At 43.7% G+C, this 25023-nt stretch overlaps 1 protein-coding gene across 1 annotated transcript in view; it reads left to right on the top strand.

The window, feature by feature from the left end:
• The window catches only part of SSX2IP (synovial sarcoma, X breakpoint 2 interacting protein), a 32658-nt gene that overhangs the window by 5789 nt on the left and 1846 nt on the right, over positions 1-25023 (top strand). The window contains exons 2-12 of the mRNA XM_015419390.1: positions 1030-1162; positions 1823-1986; positions 2172-2372; positions 3723-3833; positions 6157-6292; positions 8909-8984; positions 9264-9447; positions 11998-12148; positions 17588-17724; positions 18567-18740; positions 19205-19316. Of these exons, the coding sequence (XP_015274876.1) occupies positions 1120-1162; positions 1823-1986; positions 2172-2372; positions 3723-3833; positions 6157-6292; positions 8909-8984; positions 9264-9447; positions 11998-12148; positions 17588-17724; positions 18567-18740; positions 19205-19316 (1489 nt within the window). The 5' untranslated portion in view covers positions 1030-1119. The remainder of the gene's footprint in view (positions 1-1029; positions 1163-1822; positions 1987-2171; positions 2373-3722; positions 3834-6156; positions 6293-8908; positions 8985-9263; positions 9448-11997; positions 12149-17587; positions 17725-18566; positions 18741-19204; positions 19317-25023) is intronic.

The following is a 25023-nucleotide window of genomic DNA, read 5'->3' as shown; positions in this document are numbered from 1 at the left end:
CACTATTTGCTGTGCAGCCGTATTTTGCCCCACAGCTTCGCCCGATTTCCCCCGCATCTACTCAATCCTGTTTTTTGAGCAGCGGCTTGTGGGAAATTGGTCTAAATCAAAGCTCAAAGGGGCAGGATTGAAATTTACAATGCATTTTAATTGCCTGAGTGCAAAATCTAGCAGTTAGCTTAGTAATAATAATAAGCTGTTACTGTTTTGTTTTCCTTTTGTGTTGTGTTCTGCTTTTTATTGTCATCAGGTTGCAGCTGATTTGTAGCTACCCCATAGGATTTTCAAGGCAAGAGATGTTCAGAGATGGTTTGCAGCTGCCTGCCTCCATGTCTTGACCCTGGTATTCTTTGGTGGTTGCTCATGCAAATAGTAACCAGGGCTGACCGTGCTTGACATATGAGATTGGGCTAGCCTGGGCTATCCATATCAGGGTGTCTTCTGCTGTAAAAGGTAAAGGTAAAGGTTCCCTTGCTCGAAAGCCAGTCGAGTCCAACTCTAGGGTTGCGGTGCTCATCTCCGTTTCAAAGCCGAAGAGCCAGCGCTGTCCAAAGACGTTTCCGTGGTCATGTGGCCGGCATGACTAAACACCAAGGCGCACGGAATGCTGTAGGAGGCACTAAATACTGACTATCTGACTATCTGAACATGATACATGCAAGGAGATGATGTGAGATTAAACAGCATGTTTCTGATGAGCCTCTGAGTTATAAAGCCTGTGTCATGGTCACAGAAGCCTCCTTGTCATGTGTGGAATGATTCTGACAAGACAAATTGCATTAGATAAATTGCCTTGTTATTATCAGTTCTCTTTACAGGGAGCTGGTACCTTGTTTTGGATTTGAGATTAGCTTAACTATCATTGATTGAAGTAGCTTTCTGTTTAGCAATGCATTTTCAAATACTTGTCTAGTCATGGAAATCTAAAAATCCAGAAAAAGTATTTAATGAAATACAATGTCTGCAATGCCTACTTTAGCTTCCAGTTTGAATTAAATTAATTAATCTAAGGCATTCTTGCTATTTTAGGACATGCTGACGTAGGAGGCTTAACCCACAGTGGTCCTAATGTTTCTCTGCTGAAGCAGTTGATCAGGTACTCTGGATGCATTTGTTGCTATGGGAGATTGGAACGCTATTGCAGTGCCAGGACAATTACCAGGTAAATTACTAAAGTCAAAAGTTGAAATGTGGGTGTGCTTAATGCAGGAGAATAACTACCTAGCTGTTTATAAACCACTTAATAATTGCTAGTCTGTAAATACTCAATGTGTTTTTCAAAATGGAAATGCAGAATGGTGTGACTTTATAATGCATTCTGTTGTAATTGCTGGCTTTTCCAGAATTGTGATTCGCATTAGTCCTTCTATATATGTAACTTCTTTTGAATAGTCATTTAACATTGCACTTTTAGAGTCCAAATAGTACACTAAAGTGTTCTGAAGAAAAGGAAGGTCTGCCATAAAATACTTGATTAAAAAAACTGTATCAGTAATATTTATTTGATAGGCTGCCGTCATAAGTCAGCACAAGGTGGCTGAAAAGTAAAATAAAATGCAATAAAGTAATAAAAGCTCTGTACATAAAATAATGTTGAGTATATGGAAGATGTTATTTAATTGAATATAAAGTTTCAACGCAAGCCTTATCGATAACCCTATCGATATTGGAGTTTTCTTCCCAGTACCTAAATATTTCTAAATGCTTAGTTTAGTGACCTTCTAGAGTTGCACATTTTTGTTCTTCATTGTTCAAGAATTACACTAATAAGTAGTAGCATTCCTGATCTGCTTTGTAATATTTGGGGTTTTCTTTCTCATAGATAACAATATTCCTTGGTATACCTCAGCCAAAAAGATGTCCCCCTCAAGCTTAAGTGTACATGTTCTAAGCTCACCACAGCCTTTGTCCAAAAGTGTGCACAGCTTTTCCAGTGCCTTCTGCACAGAAGAGAATGTTGAACAGAGCCTCTCCTATCTTAACACGGTAAATCAGCTGGTTGATCAATTACTTTTTTTAATGCAGAGAAGCTCTCTTGGAAGATTCCCTACCCCCACTTTCCTCCTTAGCGACAGAAGCGTTGGTGGGATTTGATGCTTATCTGAACATCGTCTGAGGTACTGGTTGGAAAAGAGGGATTGGTTTTAATTAGTTTCTCTCTCCTGCGGTAGGAGCTGACCACACTTGGCTTCCCTTCGCTTTATGCTGACTCCAAAGGTAAAGAGTTGTATGTAGTGTCAGTTTTAAACTGTATGAATGAACTGCTGCAGCTCCAGCGAAAACATCTTCGAGCTCAAGAAGAAGCCGAAACTCAGCATCTCAAACTGAGCAGCGATATGGACCACCTGCAAAATTGTTATACTAAATTAAAGGTACAGTAACTTTTTGATATGTGTCTATCTAGTATCTTTTTATCCCGCCCTTCCACCAAAGAGCTCAGGATGGTGCACAGGGTTCTCCCTACCCTGTTGCATCCTCAGGACAGCCCTATGGGCTATATTAAGCTGAGAGAGAAGAGAATTGACTGGGTCAAGGTTATTCAGGTAATTTCATGGCAGATTATGGGATTTGAACCCAGGTCTCCAAAGAGCCTACTCTGGCATTCTAACTGCTATTGTGCTTACCAAACTCTTCAGCTTGTGAAAATGTTCTAGTTTTTTTTTCCTTACCTGGAAGTTTGCTAGTCAAATTAAGGAAAAGTTGAGTCTTGGAAAGTTATAAATTATGATATCTCCCCCACACCCAAATGTGTGTTTCATGCACTCCCTAGCCTCAGTACACAGAAGTGCAGGAATTGGTCATTATTACCCTTGTAATTAATTTCTAATCAACTAAAAGCTGAGGCCAGGCTAGAAGTTAGAACTTTAAATCTGCTTTACTTGATTCAGAGAGACTGCTTTGTGTCTGACCTTATTAGTGTCGCAGTCACTCAGACTGGCCTCTCTGTCAAAGCAGGCAGTGAATCACTTTTCTGTAGAGTCCTTAACCTCTGACATGGTGTGTCTGATTCAAAAGTACAGCAGTGGCTTAAACATAAAATGATATTTTTGTCGAAGCAGAAGTGATACTTTTTAAATTTATTGAATCCATGAATCCCAGTCAATGTAATTATTCAATTCTTCCAAAGCTGCTGAAGCTGTGTTGTTAGTCTCTGTGCTGTAACTATCTTCTTACCCCTAAGAAGAAGATCTGTGCAGGCAGGCTTCATGGCACTGCACTTCATTCAGAGCAATGGATTTACACGCCGCTTTCTCTTTAAGACAGCACAGTTCTGTCTTTGACATGCAGTGTGTTTTGTGTTGATTGCACATTTGGCTTTCATCTTCCCTCTTCAAGCCTTAGAGTGATAACAGATCTTAGATTATCAATTAAACAGATTGCTATATGTGCAGCTGCTGTAGCGTTGTGCGAAGGTGCAGTGCTATGGCTACTGAATGTGGTAGTGTCCTTGAATAAACTACCATGTGCGAAGCTCAGTTTGGCACATGCAAGTGCTCATCTGGGGATAGTCCCTCCTCACCCCAAGTGTAGGTGGCAAGTTGAAGTGAAATGACTGCAGTTATGTAGAAAAGAAAGCTAGAAATTCTATTCTACTCAGTTTGATCCATGAGCGTGGCATTTAAGAGCATTAGTGCACTAGGTAAAGTATTAGTAGCCAATGTGCATTGGCACTTTCTGGTAAGTATTAAGTTGCAGATGCTTTTTTTGGCCCCTTTTAATAGGAACAGCTGGAAACCTCTAGAAGAGAAACAGTCGGGCTTCAAGAAAGAGATAGACAACTGCAATGCAAAAACAGAAACTTGCACCAATTACTCAAAAATGAAAAAGATGAGGTTAGTCAGCCTGCACTGCGTGGAAACTGTCTCTTTGGTGGGCTAGGAGGACTTCTTAAGCTCGGCTCATATTTCATTTTATAGGAAGTCCACTGTGCACATGGTGGTCTGTATTGGAATGACTGTGGCCAGGATGATATTATTGTTGTTGTCATTTTAATTTTAATTTACTTCATTTATACCCCGCCTTTCTCTCCAATGGAAATCCAAAGCAGCGTACATCATTCTTGTCTTGTCCATTTAATCTCACAATAGCCCTGTGTGGTGAATTAGACTGACTGTGTGTGACTGGCCCCAGGTCACTGAGCAAGCTTCCATATATTACCATCGTATCATGCATTAGGGTCTGTGTGTTTTAAAATCAGATATGACCCAGTCCTTTCATACATAAGGAATTGGAGGGTGGTGGTGTGATGGGATGGCAGGTTGACTGATATTTCACACAGATGGTTAAATCTGGTAACTCAGAACTTTATTTTAATCATTTCCTTGCATTCAGAAGATGTTGGTTGAAGCTGCATAGGGAAAATAATTGCAAGGTAGTCCAGTCCTGCCATTTGGCTGACTGATTATCTTGCCTCATTTTGAGGTCACTGTGTGCTTCTAGAGAACTCTGTACCCAGTTTGCTCCTTATTACTGGAATCAACAAGCTTTATTTGTTCAGTTGCTTATACTGAACTCAGATTACAGTGAATCACGAGTAAGGATGGGCAGGAACCTAAAAACCTGGTTCAGTGTTGTGGTGGCCACCAAGCCAAAAGGCCCCCACCCGAACCAAGGCAGTCCGGTGAGTTTGGTTCCCACTTTCTCCTGGTGGGAGCCAGGGTAAAGGGGGGGGGAGGATTGCTCGAGAAAGGTTAAATGACTGTGAGCCATTTCACCGGTCTGTTTCACTTCCCTCTGCTTTGAAGCTGGGGGAAGTGAAAACAACCGGTGAAATGGCTCACAGTCATTTCAGCCTAACAGCGGAGTGGGTCTATCCATCAGCTTTGAGGTTGAAATGGGTGGCAGCCATTTCACTGGTCATTTCTCTTCCCCAAATTTCCCTGAACATTCTTTTGGGGCTCTGAACTAGCCCAAGTTTGTGCTGAATTTTGGCTGGTGAACCAGTTTGTGCCCATCCCTAATCAAGAACTCCTATTATTTTTAATTATTATTTATATAACCCCTAATATTTTTAAAAGATCACTATGCTTATTGTTTTTACAAAAAAAGCAAAGTAAGTCAAACAAGTATTGATTTACATTAACACAAAGAATTAAAGTATAAAGTGAACAAACATACAAAAACTTATAACTTCTTTCTATAAAAGATAACCCCACAGAATAATAACCAAACAGTTAAATACATTCCAATACCTCACTCTTTATTTTTATGCAATGGATTTTATAAATTCCAGAAATGTATAAAAGGAGACCAGGTTCTTACCACATGTATTTGTAGTTTGTGATCTTAACCATAAACATTACATCTCACATCTTACATAACCAATATCTTTTTTTCCCCCTGGAGTTAGTAGCTATTTCCAGACCTGGCCATCATCATTTTTGCTACAATAATTGCTGCAAGTTGTGGTGTTCTTTTTAAAATTCCCACTGATACTTCCCTGAACAAGTCAGTCCAAAGTACATCCTGCCATATTGATTATTTCTTTGTCTACCATATTCCAAAACTTTTGAACCAATTCACAGCTGTACCATGTATATACTAAAGTACCTTTTACCTTAACACACTCTCAGCAAAGACTTGTTAGAAATTTAAAGTCTGTAATATTTATCTTGTGGTAGTGGCTGAGAGGAGCTGTGGCTTGGTGGTAGAGCACTTTCTTTGTATGCAGATGTTCCCGGGTTGAGTCCCTGACATGTACAGTTAAAGGGTCTCAGGCAGCAAGTAATGGGAGGACTTTTCTGTCTTTGGCAGGAAAAGTAGATGAGTGAGCTAGATGGCATAATGGTCTAACTCTGTACAAGGCGCAAGCGTCATACATACCAATGGATTTTGACTTCCCTCTTCTTTCAACCATTGATTCACCCCTTGAACATACAAACAGGCAAGAGACCAAGAGATCTGGGTCAAATAATGATTATCTGAGTGAGCTGCTCCCGTAAAAAGCCTTTAATCATACTCCTTCTTATAATTACTGCCGTCTTAGCTTTCAGTTGCGGTCAACATCTGCTTCAGTTAATTGTTGGAATTCCTTGATTATTGTATAGTTATTGAGGCTGAGCATAGTTTCTGATCCTAAGCAGGTTTCTTATTAAGGAGGCAGGAAACTTTAATTTAAAATCTTAATAAGTTTTTAAAATGATGATATTTTTGTAGGTGCAGAAGCTACAGAATGTAGTTGCAAGTCGAGCTACTCAGTACAATCATGATATGAAGAGAAAAGAGAGAGAATACAACAGACTGAAAGAACGTTTTCACCAGCTTCTTATGAACAAAAAGGATAAAAAAATTGGTATGTATGTTACAGATCTGTGGAAGCAAGAATTTGTGTGTGTGGGGAGAGACATTTACTTTTTACTTCCTATTCCAGCTTTAGTGGATCCCTTGTCTCCTCAGGTACTTTTATGCCTGTATAAACATGTAAAGAAGGAGAAAGGTGCAGTGTATGGTAAGACGAGGCCATTAACACATACAGAGGAATGACATGGCAGAGTCCTGACTTAGAAATGGATTTTGCTACTTCACACTGTAGAGGTAGGGGTCATGTTTTTTAATATGCCCCTATGCAAATAGAAAACAAGCTGAACAAACCAAATAAGAAGTTCTCTCTGCTTTATTTATTTTCTGTTTACATGGGGAATTTTGTGTGTGAGGGAACAATTTAAAGCTGAGCCCATTTTCTGCAACCTGAATTATCACAGTTCAGGGCTCTGGTATCTCATTCCCTTATGTGAATCAGACCTAGGTCATAGCTAATTGTGGCAGCACACCTTGAAGCGTCAGGGAACACCATGTCTTGGGATATCTGTATCCAAACTGTTTGGACATAGGAAGAAAATCAGTACCCTTTTAATGCAGTATTGATCCCCCCCCCCCACCACACACACACTGAGGATTCAACCTAAAAGCAGAGCTCTAATCAGGGATGCCCCTCGGGATGGGTGCAGGTGTCACGACCCCGCCCTTCTGCCTCTGCGTTATTGCCCCCTCTCTGGGCTGCCTCAGAGACTACAGGGTTATTTACTCTACCCAGGGTAGGGATAAGGGAGGGAGATTGCTGTTTATAATTCCTAAAGCCTAATTAATACCAATAGCCAAATACATGGGCAGTGACTCAATCCAATTTAAAAAAAAATATATTTTTATTACAAAACGATAAACGAATAAAAACAGACAAGTAGGGGAAAGGGAGTGTATGAGGTACAAACACAAAGAAACATAAACCTAACTGTCTATCTAAGTTACTTATCCTGAGCAGTTGGTTCAAAGCAGCAGTAACTGAAGAAGCTGGGCTGGTGCCTGGGAATAGCAGTCCTCTTTCCGGCTTAATGGCCTTGTGGCAAAGATACCGTCCGTCTGGTCCGACGAGCCTCCTGGAAAGGGGCTTGGAATGCCTCCTGCAACCGTCCCAGCCTCTCACTCCAGCAACACCATGAGCAGATACAGCGTAGTTACCATGGCACTCTCTCTGGACTGAGCCACGAGTAGCCTTCAGCCTTCTTAGCCTTACTTTGCTTCCTACTAAATAGCAGTCTAGCTTTCAGCCAATTACTAACTAATTAGAAGTTTGCAAGTGGCAAGTTTAGATGCTCAGCTGTCAAGATCTCCCTGAGTCATGGTGACTTTGAAAGTAGCCAGCTGCACTAGATTACACCAGCCGGTGACTGGTAACAGATGTTAGCCGAACTGTCCTGCTATGCTAACTTCATCCAGCTAAAACACATTAACTCTCTAGGGCCCCAGTGGGGGGGGGGGGGGGGGGGAAGTGTGGCTGTTTGCCCCGGAACAAAGTAACGTACGGCAGCCCAATCAGACATCCTGTCAAGGTCTCGTGGTTAGGCCGTTAGGTGCCGATCATACGGCTAGTCTGCAGCGCGGCAAATAAGCAGCACGGTGTGATCACATCGGCAATCGCGCCACGCCGCTTCCGTGGCAAACAGGATTTTTTTTTTGTCTCACCGAAGTTTGCGCATGTTCATGATCGTTTGTGCACATCCTGTGGAGACTTAAAAAAAACCCCATCCGGTTTGCAACAGGACATGGGCAGGCACCAGATGCCACGGGTTTCCAGTGGAAACGCGATCAGACGCCCGCTCTTGCCCCGCGTTTTCCGGAAACTAGTACATCGTATGTGGTGATTTTTTACTCCGCATCTTCGGCAACAAGTCACTGGTGCACTACGCTTCCCAGATGTTGCGATATGATCACACCCGGAAAATCTGCCTATCATCTGTGTCTTCAGCGTGGCAATTTTTCCGTGTGAACGGGGCCTAGCTTCAGCAAACACAGGTCTTAAAGGGCAATATCTTGACAGCAGGTTGTCCTGATTTTTCTTAGTATGTTCTTAGAAAAGGAAATTTGTGTGTGGAGGGTGTGAAGCTTGGCGGAAAATCTGTTGAAGGCATAACAAAGTCTATATCCACACATCTGAAAGTGGAATGGGTCATCAATTTGTCTTGTGCTCTGGGGCTTTTTACTTCATCTTCCCACATTGGGAACAGCTCATGGTAGACACTTTCTAGTGCTTATCCAAGCACAAGGCCCTTTCTCTCCTCCTTTCTAGCAGTTTTAACCATCTACAAGTCAGCTGACTAGGAAGAGGTGACAGAGGATTCCCGCTTAGCTCTCTTTGGTGCCATGGAGACAAGAGCATTGACACTGTTGTATCAAAAGCATTTATAAAAGAATAATAAGAAAGTGTTAAAATCTGAAGAGATTCAGACAATGTTATGGTACAGAAGGGTCTGTTTGAAGTGAGCTCAGTTTGAAACCAAAGCAGTGCTCTCTGATGTTCTTTGTGTCTGTCCTGTCTGGGTAAAGCCTATAGTTTCACAATCATTATATGCAACTAAAACAATTGTGTCTATTTGTATCATTCAATGAGTATGAATTTCTTTCCTTATTGTAGTTATGGATGTTTTGAACTATGTTGGGAGAGTTGATGGCAAGCGAGGTGGCTGGAGAACTGGGAAAACAGAAGCTAGGTAAATTTGTTTCTGTGTAACTACTCTTGCTGATGATCATTTATTAAAATAACTTTCTCCTGCCTTTCTAGAAAATTTGCCTGATACGATGGCATGTCAGACTGAAACACACAGGAGTTTTGTGTTGCCTTAAAGAGTAACTGGTTTCTGTTCTAGCATAAACTTCCATGTTCTAGCACCATTCATAAAAACTTCACTTATTTATTTATTTTCATTACTTATGTGGCTGCCTCTCTGGAATTACTTCAGATGTAGTTATTTTAACTTCTCTGCTTTCAGGAATGAAGAGGAAATGTACAAAGTTCTCCTTAATGAATATGAACAGCGGCAGAAACAGCTTCTGGTTGAAAACGCAGAGCTTAAAAAGCTGCTTCAGCAAATGAAAAAGGAGATAATCTCTCTCCTCCCACCACAGAAACAGAAACCTAGAGAGAGGGCGGAAGATGGCAGTGGAACTGTAAATGTGCGTGTTTTGAATTTATTTTATATTTTAACAACATTGCACAATGATGTGATGATATCACAGGTTCCCGAGAAAATGTATGTTTCTGTTGCACGTGATTTCTGGAACTCTGCTTTCAAAAGGAGAGAATTTCAGCTTCCACCAGCTACCTCTTGTGTAGCTCTGAAAATTAGGGTAGATAAAATTAACAGGTCTGGTTCTGTGGGTAAGTAGCTGAGTTTTGGTCCAGGATGCCCCTGGCTCAAATCTCATCTCTCCTACAAATTCACTAGATGGTCTTAGGCAAGCCTCTCTCTGTCATCCTTAGGTTCTCCTTTTATAATATGGGGGTTAATAAAATTAGCGTACCTTACAAGGCCATTGTAAGGATTACATCATGTATATGAAGTGCTGAAAATGCTAAATAGTATTACTGTTTCTTTTTTTCTGTATGACAAAATGGGAAAGCACGTTTCTATGTAGCTTGTAGATGGGCATGACTTACCTCTAGGAATGCTTTTTAAGAACTGCTGAATGTTGGAAACTGTTGCTCTTTATATTCAAAATGTTCCCTGTGTTATCAGTATTTCTTTACTTTATTCAATTTATACCCTGCCCTTCCTACCAAGGCAGGCTCAGGGCGGCTTACACAGTGCATAAAATACAATTAAAATCCATCATAAAATTTATCAGTACTCCTAAGTAGCATCTCATTTTCCTTATTACACAAATTGCAGGGCTAGATTAAATTTGGTGGTCTGAGTTTGTAATTCTTTTGGATATTTTCTACAGTACAGTGACAGTGACTATCTTTCAGAAACATGACAACAAGCCATGACTTGTCATTAAAGGGGGGACCAGATTTGGGCTGGATGGCTGGCTTCCCCTCTTATACTGAAGACTTCTACATTTGTAGTTAAACCTTTGTCTTTCATTTCATTCACATTGGAGGCACTAACAAACTATAGTGCTCCCTTGCCCTATATATATCAGGATTCCAAAGCTGAAGTCTTCAGTTACTGAGCTGTACCCAGAGGCAGGGGGAATGTGTGAGCCTGCAGACTTCTAAACTCATTTCTGTCTTAACTAATTGTCTAAATGTGGACAGAGTTCTGTTTGAATCTGATTCCTCTTGCTTTCTCTTTGTACTATGTTGCTTGTTTCGAAATCTCTGTCAATCATTACCACCACCTCCATATTCATCAATACCTGGCAATCTGTGACTTTGTGGAGTCTGCATGCAGTACAGTTCTACAGTAATGGAGTGCAATGTGTGGTTATCTTCTAGGGTCAATAGATGGACTTACTACTATGCTTAATTCTGGCATGAGGAATACTCTAGTCTATAGGATTGACCTGGGTAACTGGGGAAGCAGGTTAAAATACAAGGGAAACTGGGAAGTTGGAGGGGGACTCCAAGTGAATTTTGTTCTATATTAAATAATTATAACATCAAATTGTTGTTACCTTGATAGTTAAGCTTGCTGGCTGCTTTTTCACATGTATGTTAAGTCTCAAAAATATTTGACAGGGTGTTTAAAAAACACACACAACACCACCAAAGTCAGTACAACTTCTGTAGTTAACTGTCATCACATATGGCCATGCCACATCTAGAAAGAATGAGTTCAAATGTTGCATTAAAGTTGCTCTTTTTAAACTGGAAGGAGTTAGCAGGTAAAGACCAGTAAAAGGAGTGGACTTTTCCAGGAGATCTTGAAGTTCTGCTTCTGCAAAAGAGAGCCAAATGGCTAGACTCTCATGACAACTTTGAACTGGTTAGTTCTAGATGACAAGTCAGTGGTAAACACTAAATCACACCCACAATTTACATATAGAATTGGTCAGGGGTCATTTCATAGAAAAAGAGGTGCAGGAGCTCATTAGCATAACTTATTTGCATATGCCACACCCCCTGACATCACCGGAAGTGTGTCAGAAGGCAACACCCACCACTCAGGCTCCAGTGGACTGTTTTGGATTGCTAGCTATTGGGGGGGGGGCGTGCAGATCTGTCCTCACAGAGGAGGGAGAGCTTGTACCTGAATAAAACTTGGCCTTAAAGGTGCCACTGGACTGTTTTGGACTGGGAGGCCGGGGGAGGGGGCTCTGCAGCTTACCTGACTGCTTCTTGCTCTGACTGAGGGCTGCTGGGAGCAGGGGGTGGGGCTTGTTGCACGTGCCTGCCCCCTGGGCTCTTTACTGCCGGAGCTGCGCTCCTGGAGGAAATGACCCCTGGAATTGGATGAGATGGCTTGTGGTAGTGTATCTTCCTGCCCTCCCCTTCCATCAGCAGTCTCCTATGCCCCCAGCCCCCTAAAATCCATGGAGTTGATCTCATACAAGGGGCAGATTTAAACCAAATTCCTGTTTGCTGCAGCCCCCTGGGCTGCATAGCATATTGTTCAGATTTGTCACCCTTTCGGTGTGGGCAGTTGATGGTGGGAAGGCACAAGAAGACTCTGGAAAGATCTGCAAGCATTTTTATTCATGAAAATTGAGCTCCAACCCAGAGGGTTTTGACCTCACTATGTGTTTCAGTCACTTAACTTGTAAGGTTTGTTTTTACAGGTCCTGTCGGATGTGGAGGATGACTCTGGAGAAGTAAATAAAGAGAACGTATGGGAACTGTCTTGTGACACAGTGCGTGAACAGTTGGCTAATAGCATCCGAAAGCAGTGGAGAATGCTGAAAAACCACGTGGAAAAGCTGGACAATCAAGGTAAAGCTGAGATCAAAACTGCGCTTGTGAAAGCTTTGTTTTAATTGTTTTCTGTAATTGTCACTGGCTGTGAAAATTAATAATGAATAGAGAATAATAGCATACATGAAAACTAATTATGTAGCAGTTACTGCAAGACAGTTTTTGGCAGTGGAGATATGGAGTGGACCTAAGAATGGGAACAGATTCCCAGCTGTTCTTCCTTTCTTGCTCCAGCCCTTTGCCTGTATACACTTGCACAAGGTAGGATGTGAGATGGACGCAGCCCGAAGAAGAGATTGGATTTATACCTTGCCCTTCACTGCCCGAAGGAGTCTCAGAGCAGCTTACATTCTCTTTTCCCTTCCCCTCCTCACAACAGACAGCCTGTGAGGTAGATGGGGCTGAGAGAGCTCTGAGAGAACTGTAGCTTGCCCAAGGTCACCCAGCTGGCTGCATGTGAAGGAGTGGGGAATCAAACCTGGTTCTCCCAGATTAGAGTCCACGCTCCTAAACACTACACCAAACTGCCCCCCCCAAAGGCTCTCTCCCCTACAAAACAAACTATTTAACATTACTATTTCTATTTATTTGAGATAAATTAGAATGGGGGGAACCCAGTTTATTTTATTTTATTGATTTAATTTATACCCCACCCTCCCCACCAAGGCGGGCTCAGGTGGGAATATATAAAAATACAATTAAAACCTATCATAACATATAAACATATAACATAAAGTACCAATCATTTAAAACACAACCAAAATGCTGGAACATTATTGAGTAAATAGGAGTAAAGATTATTTATAATATTACTTAGGTGACTGTTTAATTCCCATAACTTCACACCAGATCAGTTTGGTCACTTGTTATGTGGCAGGTACAGGCTGAAGATAGCGATGGTAAGGCCAGGACACAGCCTGGCAAAGGTGGTAAAGCCAGGGCACTGCATCCTCAAGGAAAAAGCGAAATCTGAATAATTTAGAAGACATCAAACTGACTTTTTAAAACTTGTAGGCTAATTTTTAATATAGCAAATGTCTGCTTCTCTATCAGTAGAGGAAGGTATCCTTGTTGCGCCTTCTCCTTGCTCTTTGGGCAGGGCATGTGCACATTTCTTGCCAGGGCTTCGACTATCCTGAGGAGGCACTTGATTGCCCCAGTCTGTGCCTTACCAGCTCTGTGGGTGGATGAGCTTTCACAGCTTTCTCACCTCATTGAGTGGGGGGGAAAACAGGGGGAGATGCAAAATAGCTGAAGAAATCAGCATTGGCTTCCTCTGCTTCTGGCATGCTAGCAGCATCAACAAGAGTGAAGAAGAAGCTGTCTTTGACAGATCAGCCCAAGACAGCAATTGGAGCCAAGCCACCTGAGGCCCCAGGACAAGGATCTACGATGGCTGCCAGTACCTCTACTTATGCTGCTACTCTCGTCTCCCTGCAGAAGCGACAGCAAGGACAGGGAGTGGACCTCTTGTGCTCCAAAGCATTGGGGGCAGATGGGTCCATTGTTGGAGACATACACTGCTCATCTCAGCCAGCACCTCTTGTCCCCATAGCTTCACAAGGCCAGGAAGCCTCAACAAGTACACAAGCTGAAAGGATGTGTTCCCCCCCCCTTCTCCATGGGAAGGGAGCCCCAAGCAGGCAGTGGAGGGGGGCTTCATTTGCCATCAGAGGGTTTTACTTTCCTTCCTTCCCCACCCATCATCATTGACAAGGCTTCACTCCACCTGGAACTCTATGCCTACATTACTAAAAGAGTTTAATAATTGCTAAAGGACATTAAGCAGGATCTGAGGGGGGAAAGGAGTGAAATATGATATGCCATAAAAAGAGGGGTGAGGATTCCTCTTCCCCCTTTCTCTACTCTCCTTCCTCTCCCTCCACACCAAGGAGGAGGTGAAGAGAAGATTCACAGGAGAAGCTTCCCCCTGTGGCTTCGCAAAACACCTCTCACGGGGCGTGCAAAGTTCTTTTTCCAAGCAGCCCCAACCCTTGCAGTCGTTCCTTTTCCATATTCCTTGTACAAGACCTTCAGAAGTGAGTGAGCCTCCCCTGATGAAAGGAGAGAAATGTTTAACCTCGGTTGTGAAAAGAATATACAGTCTCCCCGCTTCCGCTATGAAAGCCTTGAAGACACCTCTAGTGGATGCCACAGTTGCCAGTATTGTTTCAAGGGTGATTCTCCCCAAAAATGGGGACAGTAGGCCCAGAGACCAAAATGACAAAGTGAGTTGTCCCTCAAGAAACCACACAAGGCCTCAGCCTTTGCCAAGCCTCTTCTGTCTTCTCTAGAGCCTCCATCCAGTCAGGCTCAAACAAAATATACTAAAATCAAGAGAGCCTGTGAATTCTCTGCAGATGCCAGTTTGGATGCTGTGCAAGTTTCTGCCTGCTCTTTAACCTTCACCTCTGTCATTTGCCACAACCAAGGGCTAAAACACTGGAGGGTGGGTCACTTCTCCAAGAACAGCCTCTCCACTGTCCCAGACTAGGGAGAGAAATTCTTTGGGGATGCAGCACTGAATGAAGTCCTGGTGGTGACTAGGGAAAAGAAGAAAGATTCACTTCCATACCCACCTACATATAGCAGGGTCCCTCAGCCAACAAGACCAGAAAGGAGCCCTTCAATTCCTGATGCTATAGTAGGAAGTGGACTTTCGTTCTTTGCTTGCACTTGGTTTTGTTCCACCCCAGATAAGTGGGTGCACCAGTCTGTCAGTCAGGGGCAGGGGCTTGAACTATGGGGGGCATAATGAAGCTGCTTAGGCTTAAACTACACAGAGGCTTTCTTTCTCTGGGACTTTGAGGCATTTACTTGCCACACAGGCAGTGGTGTACCAAGGGTGGGGCGGGGTGGGGTGTGCTCTGCCCTTAGGTGCAGCTTTAGGAGGGCCCTTGAAGCCAGTGTCATGCTGCGTCCAGCTGAACATCTTTCCTTTTATTTTTAAATTGCAGTTCTGGGTGCAGCCACTAGGGGCACAGGGAAGTCTGAGCATAGTAAAAAGCACTCTAGGATTGGCTAGACTTCCCCTTTCTCCAAGACTGACACAAATTTGCTTAACAAATCATACAACCAAGTCAGCAGGCTGATAGCTGCTACAATAATTGCCAGCCTGCAGGTCATTTTCTCCAATAGTCTGGCCTTTTTTTCTTCCTTTCCTTGCACCCAGCTCAGCCATATCTTGCAAAACTGTAGTTAAGGTGCTGCAGGAAGATAAAACAACTTTTCCCTCTCTTAATTTATCTTCCCCTCTTCCACGCATTTCTCATTCATTTCTGTTTCCCTTCGCCTAATTTTTCCATGTGTCCCCCCCCCCCCTTTATTTTCACTTCTTGGTCTCAAGACCTTCTCATCCCTATCCTGCTTGGAGACAGAATGTATTTAGTATAGTAGCAAACCTTTGTTAATATTATGAACATAAGGCACTGGGTTTGCTGGGCAGTGTACATTGCAGTGGTTCTGTTGGGCTCCCAACCACCACCACCCCCGCTTGAACTGTGATTCTGTGCTTGACATCAGCTGGCATTGTGGCACTGGGTTCTCCTGGGCACTCTGTTTGTACTGGTACTGCTGAGCAGTGTTCCCCCTAAGCTGAGTTAGTGTGAGCTAGCTCACAGTTTTTTAGCCTCCAGCTCACACATTTTTGTCTTAGCTCAGGAAGGACAGCTCCAGAGCAAACTAATTTATGCAGGAGCCAAATCACTTGCTCACAACTTTCATGCCAGTAGCTCACATAGTAGAATTTTTGCTCACAAGACTCCACAGCTTAGAGGGAACATTGCTGCTGAGTACTCTGTACGTTGCACTGGTTCTTCTGAGTTTGCAAAAATACCCCCCCTTCAGTTTCCACTTCAGAGATTCTCTGGTCTGACTTTAGTCCTTTGGAAACAATGAGTTATTTTCCTCTGACACCACTCATAGCCAGGGCACTCCACAGGGCACAAAAAGAAGCAGCAGAGGTCATATTCATCATACCCCACTGGCCAAGGAGACCCTGGTTCTCCGATGTGATAGCAATGGTGCAGCAACTATGATAGATCATTCTGGCAGCTCACAACATTTTCCTACAGGGTCCTCTGTTCCATATTAACCTGGGTCAGCTCCACCTCTCTGTATGGAAACTGAGAGTACTAGAGGAATATGACTATCCAGAAAACATTATTGAAGTGATTTTGGCATCTAAGAAGTTCTTCTACTCTTAGAAACTATGAAGCCACAGGTAGTGTTGCAGAAAGAAATCCAGTGCACTTGCAACAGAGGTCTTTTGCTTCTTCCAAGATGGTCTGGATCAAACTTTGTTCCATGGGGATCTGTTTTCCTCTGAAATCTGGCAAAACATGAACTGGGGGGTGGTGTTGAGTGCCTCCTCAGGATAATGGAAGCCTTGGGAACATGTTGCATATGCTTTGACCAGAGAGCAAGGAGGAGGCACAGCCCATACAAGGATACCTGCCAAACCATTTGTGGTAAGTTTAGTGTCTCAGTCTCTGTTTTCTTTTCCCATATATTTGAATCTCCAAAACAGTTTATCTGGATCATTTTAGTTGAAAAAGTTTTGAGAATGGCACTGACCCTTTGTCTCCTGACAATGGGAATGTTAAACTGCACATGCCCGTGCATATCATGGGAACAGATTTATGGCTGGATATTACTGAGATCAGTGACTTGAATATTTAGCCGACGCACATTTGTAACATTATCCCTTGAGGGTTTTGCATATTGGTGTTTCTACTTCTGGTCTCCTAGTGATGTTTAATATTCCTTTGTACATTAACAGAATCAGATTTCTGTCATGCATTAACAGCATATGATTGCTTTGGCAGATTAGGTTGTTAAAACTGCCCTGGGCCTAGCTGTGTTAGATGGCCCATCTTGTTGGGTAACCATTGTCATTTCCACAGTCTGGATCAAAGCTCAGGGTCCACTGCCACACTGTCAGCACCCTAGGGGCTGTTTCGCTCAACTTGCGCTTGGTTGTCAGTGACCCACCAGAAACGTTCCCAGTAAATTCAAGGGCCATTCTGCCTTTGGATTGCCCACCTAGTCAGTTAGGAGCCTTGCAGACGTTTTCAGTAGATTTTGGCATAATTGCTGTTGAAGTATATTGGTGGTTTATTTGATGAGGTTTAAGTAAGCCCTGACCTCCCTGGGCAGTATAAACTACTAACAGTGCTGCCTTATGCAGAGTTACTCCAGTCTAAGCTCACTCATTTCAGTGGGATTAGACTGGAGAAACTCTTTTTAGGATTTCTCTGTAAGACAGTTTAGTGGTCTGATTGTTAATTATAAGGAATGCCTTCATGTATATTTCACCTTCTCCACTGTACAGAGGACTAACTTTCTTGGGTATTATTTTTGTGCAAAAAACAACATAATACAGAAAAATCTGTTTAATGATTTTTAATGCACTAGTTAATAAAATAAATAAATGAAAGTCACTGTTCAAACTTGTAGTATTACATGTGCACTCTGAAACACTGAACAGCAACAATACAATCTCAAGAGAAGAGCATGAAATGGAAGTCGAAAGGCTACAGTTGGAAATTCAGCAGTGTAAGGAAATGATCAAAACTCAACAGCAACTCTTACAGGTAAGTATATTTTCCCAGAGAAGTACTCATGATTCCGGGTGGTTAGAGTGTGAGATGGGGTTTGAGATACCTGAGTTCAAACCTCCACTTAGCCATGAAGCTCATTTGGGTGACCTCTAGCCTGTCATCCTCTCATAACCTAATTCTACCTCCCAGAGTTTTTGTGAGGAGAACATAAGGGAGAACTCTTTGCACTGTTTTAAGCTCCTTGGAGGAACGATCCCATTAAAATGTGACAAATAGACAGGAATGCAAAGATCAAAAAACTTTTGAGTCTAAATATGTGTATGGGAATACTTTCCCATATAGAATACTGATGATAAATGGAGTCTCTTTCCTTATTTGGTACTTCAGCTTTTTGCCTCCTGCCGTCTTGGCCTAGGGTGCTATTTTGTACCCAGGTTCAGTTGGGTAGCCATGTTGGTCTGAAGCAACAGAACAAAATTTTAGTCTAGTGGCACCTTTAAAGCCAACAAAGTTTAATTCCGGGTATAAGCTTTTTTGTGCACACACACCTTTTCACTGTCTGATGACGTGTGCATGCATACTAAAGTTTATACCTAGTATTAAATTTTGTTGGTCTTAAAGGTGCCACTGGACTCAAATGTTGTTTGTTTTGTATCCAGTTAGATCGCCGCCGCCGCACTTTCCCCCCACCCCCAATGTTTGATCATGTGTTACTAACAACTGGAAGTTAATTTTGTGTTTAAAAATTGTATATCCTGCAATCTTTTAGCTGAAGTTTCAGAACTGGCTAATAATACCTAAAGTAATTTTGTTGTGAGCAGAACAGTAACTTCCATATAAGTACTGCTGATGCTTCTGTATGTCACACCTTCTAGCAACAGCTAACTTCTCCATCTGATGATGATACCAGTCTGTTACTAAAGGACTGTTACCTGCTGGAGGAAAAAGAGCGACTGAAGGAGGAATGGAAACTTTTCAAAGAACAGAAGAGGAATTTTGAAAAAGAGCGCAAAAGTTTTACAGAAGCCGCTATTAGATTAGGACTTGAGGTACTCTAATACTTCAGTATGTTTGCTTATAATGCTGGCAATCATCCCCTTCAGTAGTTGTCAGGAGTTTAACCAAATTTGCCAAAAACTAAGACCAGTTTATTCAGCAGGCTTGGTTTTTAGTGTGCGTGCTGTGTACTGGTTGAAAGGCGATGTGCCAGGAAGTGGCGATTAACTGCCATTCCTCAGCACCTGTGTGATAGGTCTTCCATTCATGTTAAAAGCATGTAAAATAAATGTGAAGAAGCTTTTCGTTTTCAACCATACTTGATGGCAGAACCACCTGTGTACCATTTTTACTAACTTCACTGTGTCTGCAGAGCTCTGCAAGAATTCTCTCTAGTTTTCTGATAGTTTTCCATCGTCATAAGCCTGTCTGTGCTTTAAAAAATGATGTTGTGCCCAAATGTATGTTGATCCACTGTGGAGTGTACTTTTAAGGGTCTCCCATTTTTCCCTTGTAGAGGAAGGCTTTTGAGGAAGACCGTGGAACTTGGCTGAAGCAGCAGTTCTTAAATATGACTTCTGAGCCCAATAAGTTTGAATACGTGAAACATCGAAGTGCCTTCTCAGGAAGTAAGACTTCTAATGTTGTTAAACACATCACACTCTCTTCAACAGTAAACCTACAAGCCATGTATATTGATGGAGGGAAGGAGGAAAAGGGAGGGAAGTGTAAATCACCATCACTCAAATCTGTATCAAGTGCAGTTTAGCTTATACCACTTCTAGGTTGAATCCAGTGCAAAATTTCTAGTTGTGGTAAAGCTTTTTGTGAAGACAGTAGTATAAGAAAAAGGTGGCAGTAGCCACTTTTGTTATGTCAGACTTCTTGTATTCCCACTTAAATTTTTGCTTGAGTGAGATCTTGTGTGTTCTGTTTCTGAGTATTGTAGGAAAGCAATAGATGTTACACCAGGTCTTGTGCAAACAGAACTGTGCTAAGTCTGTTTCTGTGTGTGCATCACTGGATCCAAATCCTAATGTACAAACTTGCACATTTTGCAGTCACTTCATTGAGTGCTGGCTATTACCTATAAAGCCCTTCATGGCCGTGGGCCTATATATCTGCAGGACTGCCTCTCCTATCATGCTCTGCTGTCTCACCTCTGTTCATCTGACCATGGCCTTTTGAAGATCCCTGCTGTAGAGACAACTGAGATCTCTCACAGCCTTTGTAAGATATCTGCAATGGTAGCAAAATCTTCCATGAAGACTCTCACACAAGGCCAAACTGGGAACTAACAGTTTTACTAAGACACGGCATCATCAAGTAAAGCTAATGCAAGAAACTGAACAACAGATTCAACATAACAAGCAACTGAGTGGAACATAACTACAGATTCACTTAGACACATTCAAATATATAACAGTCATCCCCCCCCCCCCCCCCAGCATTATGTGAAGAACAGTGGAAGGTAGATTCAGGTGGCTTGTGCTTCCATTCAGGGTAGCCTCAAACTCTCTGCTGCTCAGTTCTGTATGGTGGTTCTACATCTGTGCAGTTGTCTTGCTGAGGCACGTCTGTTGTGGATGGTTTCCACAGATGCGCCATAAGAGTATTTCTAATACAGGTGTGTTAGAACTATCCCCTGCCTGGGCTGCTGGAGATGGTATCATGAGTTGCTCTGAGTATGTTGGTCCGATCATCCAAGCTGGAGTTACTCCTGAGCCCCTTAGCTGATTGTTGTGACGGCGCCACAGTGTGCTGTGTGATACTTCTTCTGTGTAAGATAAATGACCTGTCTGGTGGTGGATAATAGCAGGATGCCACTTGTTTGGTCCCCTGTAATTGTGCCAGCAGTGTCTGGCCCACATAGCTGATCAGGTGTGCCACATCTTCTGTCAGGTGTTTGACCAAATCATTGCTTCTCAACATGCATGCATAACTCCAGTTTCAACAAACCCAGACATGAGCATAGATGCCTACGATATAAGCAACATTGCTGGTGACTGACCAGTGGTGGTGTGAGCAGCATTGTGATATGCCCATAAAAACTGTGCTAGCTTCTTCGGCAAAGAGCCATGGTCAGCTGCCATGGGTTTCAAGGCTTGTACAAATCTTTCCACCAATCCGTTTGTTGATGGGTGATGTGGTACAGAAGTTATATAACGAAGGCCATTGTGGCACATAAAAGATTTAAATTCCTCCAAGGTAAATTGTGGTCCATTACCACTCACCCTTGGCAGGGCCGGCTCACCCACTAGGCGAACTAGGCATTCGCCTAGAGCACAGGCCGGCCCTTAGGGCGCCAAACTGGACCTGCCCCCCCACCAAAGCCCCCCAGCTCCCACCAAAAGCCCTGCATCTCCCATACCGCTGCTGCCGCCTCTTTCTCCCTGACTCCAGCAAGCTCTGGGAGAAAGAGGTGGCGGTGGCAGAGGTGGGTGAAGGAGCGGTGGCATGGTCCCACGCTTTGTCTGCCTGCCTGCCTGCAGTCCCAGGATGGCAGAGAGGAACGTCGCTCCAGCACAGCGGCAAGGAGGCACATCCATCGTCTTGGGCAGCTCCCTGTTGCCTCTGGCCCTCCCCCCACCCACCTGCCTGCCTCCTCAGCGCTCTCGCCGCCCCCAACTTTGGTGAAAGAGGCTCGGCTGGAAGTCCCTGGCGAAAGCCCCTGAGGAATCTCAGTCCGCATGGGGCTGACTAGGTGGGGGGGAGGGGGAGAGAGAGAAAGGAGAAGGGCGACGACCCCTCTGCCCCATCCTGAAGAAGCGCCCCCCCCACACACACACACTGGAGCCCCTCAAGGCGGAGGCCATGAAGGAGACCCCAGGCAACCCGGCGACCATTCCCCCCCACCGCCACTCCATTCTGCCCCCTTCCTCTGCTGAAGGTGGCGTGAAAGTTGCCCAAGCGGCTGATGTGATGTGACTGACCCGGAGGCTTCTGCTTTCCCAGCCGGCCACTCTGCCCTTTGCCTCCCAGCCGCTGGCAGCACAGGGAGGGCAGCTGCAGGCAGTGTACCACACAGGGGGGTTTGGCCACATAATTCAGGTGTCACTGCCGTGAAACCGGAACTCTTCCTACTGAGATTGTTCCGTGGCCCAACTCTGTCTTATGTATGGCAGTGGGTGTGCGTGAGTAATTTACCCGTGTATACAGAGGGCAGATTCAGAACGAACGCTCCTATTTCCCAGGAAGTGAGACAACACACTAAGGTTTAATGAATAAATGTGTCTTTACTAAATATTTCTCAAGCACACGAAAAACAGATGCGTTCACACATACACACAGTTCCTTAAGTTCACAGTAGGTACAGAAAACAATCAGTAATGAAAATAATAACTTCAACAAACAATGAGGTAGCACACAGAAGGGTAGCGTTAATACTTATCTGAGTTCTAGGCGAGAAGTAATTCTTCTCAGCAGTTGCAACAGAAACAAAAGTACTGACTTTAGGGATTCTAAAAACACACTGAATGGTCCAGCCAAACACATGTGGGTTCTCTGGTCGTGATTCCAGAGAACACTTAAGGATCACCTGCAGTAGACTTAAGTTGCAAAGGTGAAAGTAATAAGAGGGATGGTTAGCTAACTACCTTCCTTCCAGAGAAACAAAGGCTGTGTTTCTCTTTTTAAAACCTAGTTTTGGGGGTTGGCATAAGGCCAATCTACACCTGAAATCCGTCCCCTTCTCTATACCTATAGGTTGACGGGTTGTGACGCTTTACCTAGAGGGGAGTGGGGCGATATTCAAATTCTAAGCCTAACTTCAATGGGAGCCATGTGGCAAGGTGTCAAAGTTGTATTCCCATAGCAACCTTTGACTTGCAGATGTTGCCTGGTCCAGGAAGGCAATAACAGGATGTTGTCCTTTTGTGATTCCAAACCAGATATGTGGGGTTACGTGTTATTCCAGGAGATCTGTAATGGTGGGAGACCTGTTGTTTTCCAAGTCTCCAAAGGCTGAGCTTAATGGCAAAGGTCTTCTTTGTCCTAAGGCAAAGGTCTTCTTTGTCCTAAGGCATGTCGGGAAGGTTTGGGTATGCACGTGTCCATTAGCATAGGCAGCACAAGCCCTGCACATAGCAGCTTCCAGGTGCAAACAGGAAGGCAAAGCAAACCAAGACACAGCAATTCCCATATTCCACAAACATAAAATGCAAAGACATTTTACAGACAATACAGCATCAGCACAGCACAAATAATACATTTAAAGCACACATGGTAACAGCCACCACAAAGCCCCGCGGTCCCCTCCCGCCCTCCCCCGCTCCAAAATGACAGCCCAGCTTCTCCCCCGGCCTCGAGAGTCGTCTGGCTGGAGGAGGGGGTCTCCCTCCCTTCTCCAGTGGGAGGGGGAAGTCGGGGGGGCACCGCCAAAGAATCCACCCGCCGCCACCCACGCCCCACCCAGTCCCCGCACCCCCACCGTGGCAGCCCCAGAGAGGACAGGGGGTGGGGGCTGTGGGGTAGGGGCCTATTTCTGCTCTCGGGTCCGGCCTTTGGCTTGTTTTTAGGCCCCACTGGGAGGTTGGCATCCACAAGGCAGCCTCTCCTAGGGTGCAGAAACACCTCAAGCCAGCCCTGACCATTGGGTGTAGTGATGGTGAGGTATGCCTTGGAGTCTTCTTCTATTTCCATCTGCAGATCAGTCTTGTTGAATCATTTGCCCCCTGACAAATTGGCAAATATATCCTCAATTTGTGGCCTTAAAATTCCCACAGATCTGTACTGCCCCCCCCCCCTTGAACTGGACCTACGGGAGTAGCCCATTCAACTCCGTAGTATCTTGGAAAGTACTCCTTCCTTTAAATCACAATGTTCTGAAAAGTTTTGTTTAATTCTGCAGTAAATGAGGAAACATCCAGTCCAACACTCTGTCACACAGGTGCCATCAGGAGGTCCACCAGTGGGGCCAGGACATTAGAAGCCCTCCCACTGTTAACCACCTCCCCAAGCACCAAGAAGACAGAGCATCACTTCCCCCAGAGTCCCTATCTATACCTTGTGGCTAATAGCCATTGATGGACCTCTGCTCCATATGCTTATCTAATTCCCTTTTGAAGCCGTCCATGCTTGTAGCCGCCACCACTTCATGTTGTTGTTTCCCTGCTACTTACAGTTCTGTATCATAAGAAGCCCTTTTCAATCCCATCCTCTTTGCCAGTTGTAAGATATTTGCAATGGTAGCAAAATCTTCCATGAAGACTCTCACACAAGGCCGAACTAGGAACTAACGGTTTTACTAAGACACAGCATCATCAAGTACAGCTAATGCAAGAAAATGAACAACAGATTCAACATAACAAGCAACTGAGTGGAACATAACTACAAATTCACTTAGATGCATTCAAATATATAACATCTTGTGCCTCAGGCTTTTCCAGTTGTGGCTCTTACCTGGTGGAACAATTTACCAGAAGAAGTTCGGAAAGCCCTCCACACTCCTATTCTTCTTTAGACTTAGGAAAACAGAACATTTTAGCACATCCTGCTTTTGGTATTTGTGTTAGAGAGAGATCTTACCATGCATGTTGGCTTTAAATATTTTAATTGATCCGCCTTGTAGCTTTTTGAGAAATGCGAACTACAAATGCAGTTAAATAAGCTGTCACCGGTAGCTTGGTTTGCAGCTTCTTAACATTTCAGGACACTGAGACCAAGGCACCCAGCTCAGTCTCAGAAAAACCTCCACTGAAAACCTGAAGATGGAATTGGATGTTAAACTCCTGTTAAATGCAGTTATGGGTCCAATCCCCCCCCCCCCCAATATGCATTCTTGCCCCAGTAACATCTGGTGCATGTTTTGATATAAATTCCTCACTGCACCCAGCAAATGATATGGGAAGGAAAATGCGCATCCAAGAGACGGGCTGAGTACTAGATGCTTGGAGAAGGGGAGGCTGGCATTTTCTCAGGTTGCCAACTGTGTCTTGTTGTGTAGACCGTTGGTGTACGGCAGCATTGCAGTCATTAGCTGCTATGCTGTTAAATTTCTCCCTCTGGAGGCAATGAAGATTTGCACAGTGTATCCCCTTCCAGCACTAACTTAGCCTCCTGCACCACATGATGGATGGTGGGTCCACTCTAGACATGGGGAAGTCACAAAGGATTTGTGGCCTTTAAGTCTTGCAAATGTAACACAGTGATGCAAATATGGTAATAGGTAGTTTTTGTGGATGTGTATATCTTTACATAGGCTTGCCAAAAGTTACTTGGCATGTAAGGATTGCCTCCAAGCAATCTGCGGTGAAGAGGAGGAGAAAGCAAAGCCCAAATGCAAAGTGAGGCATGATTAAAGTTTCTTCCATTCACCAAGTTTGTGATAGCCTTGAG

The sequence above is a fragment of the Gekko japonicus genome, unplaced genomic scaffold (genome assembly GCF_001447785.1).
Source record: "Gekko japonicus isolate JY-2015 unplaced genomic scaffold, Gekko_japonicus_V1.1 scaffold494, whole genome shotgun sequence".
Classification (NCBI taxonomy): domain Eukaryota; kingdom Metazoa; phylum Chordata; class Lepidosauria; order Squamata; family Gekkonidae; genus Gekko; species Gekko japonicus.
The sequence above is the reverse complement of the archived record's forward strand: the minus strand, read 5'-3'. Positions and strand labels throughout refer to the sequence as shown.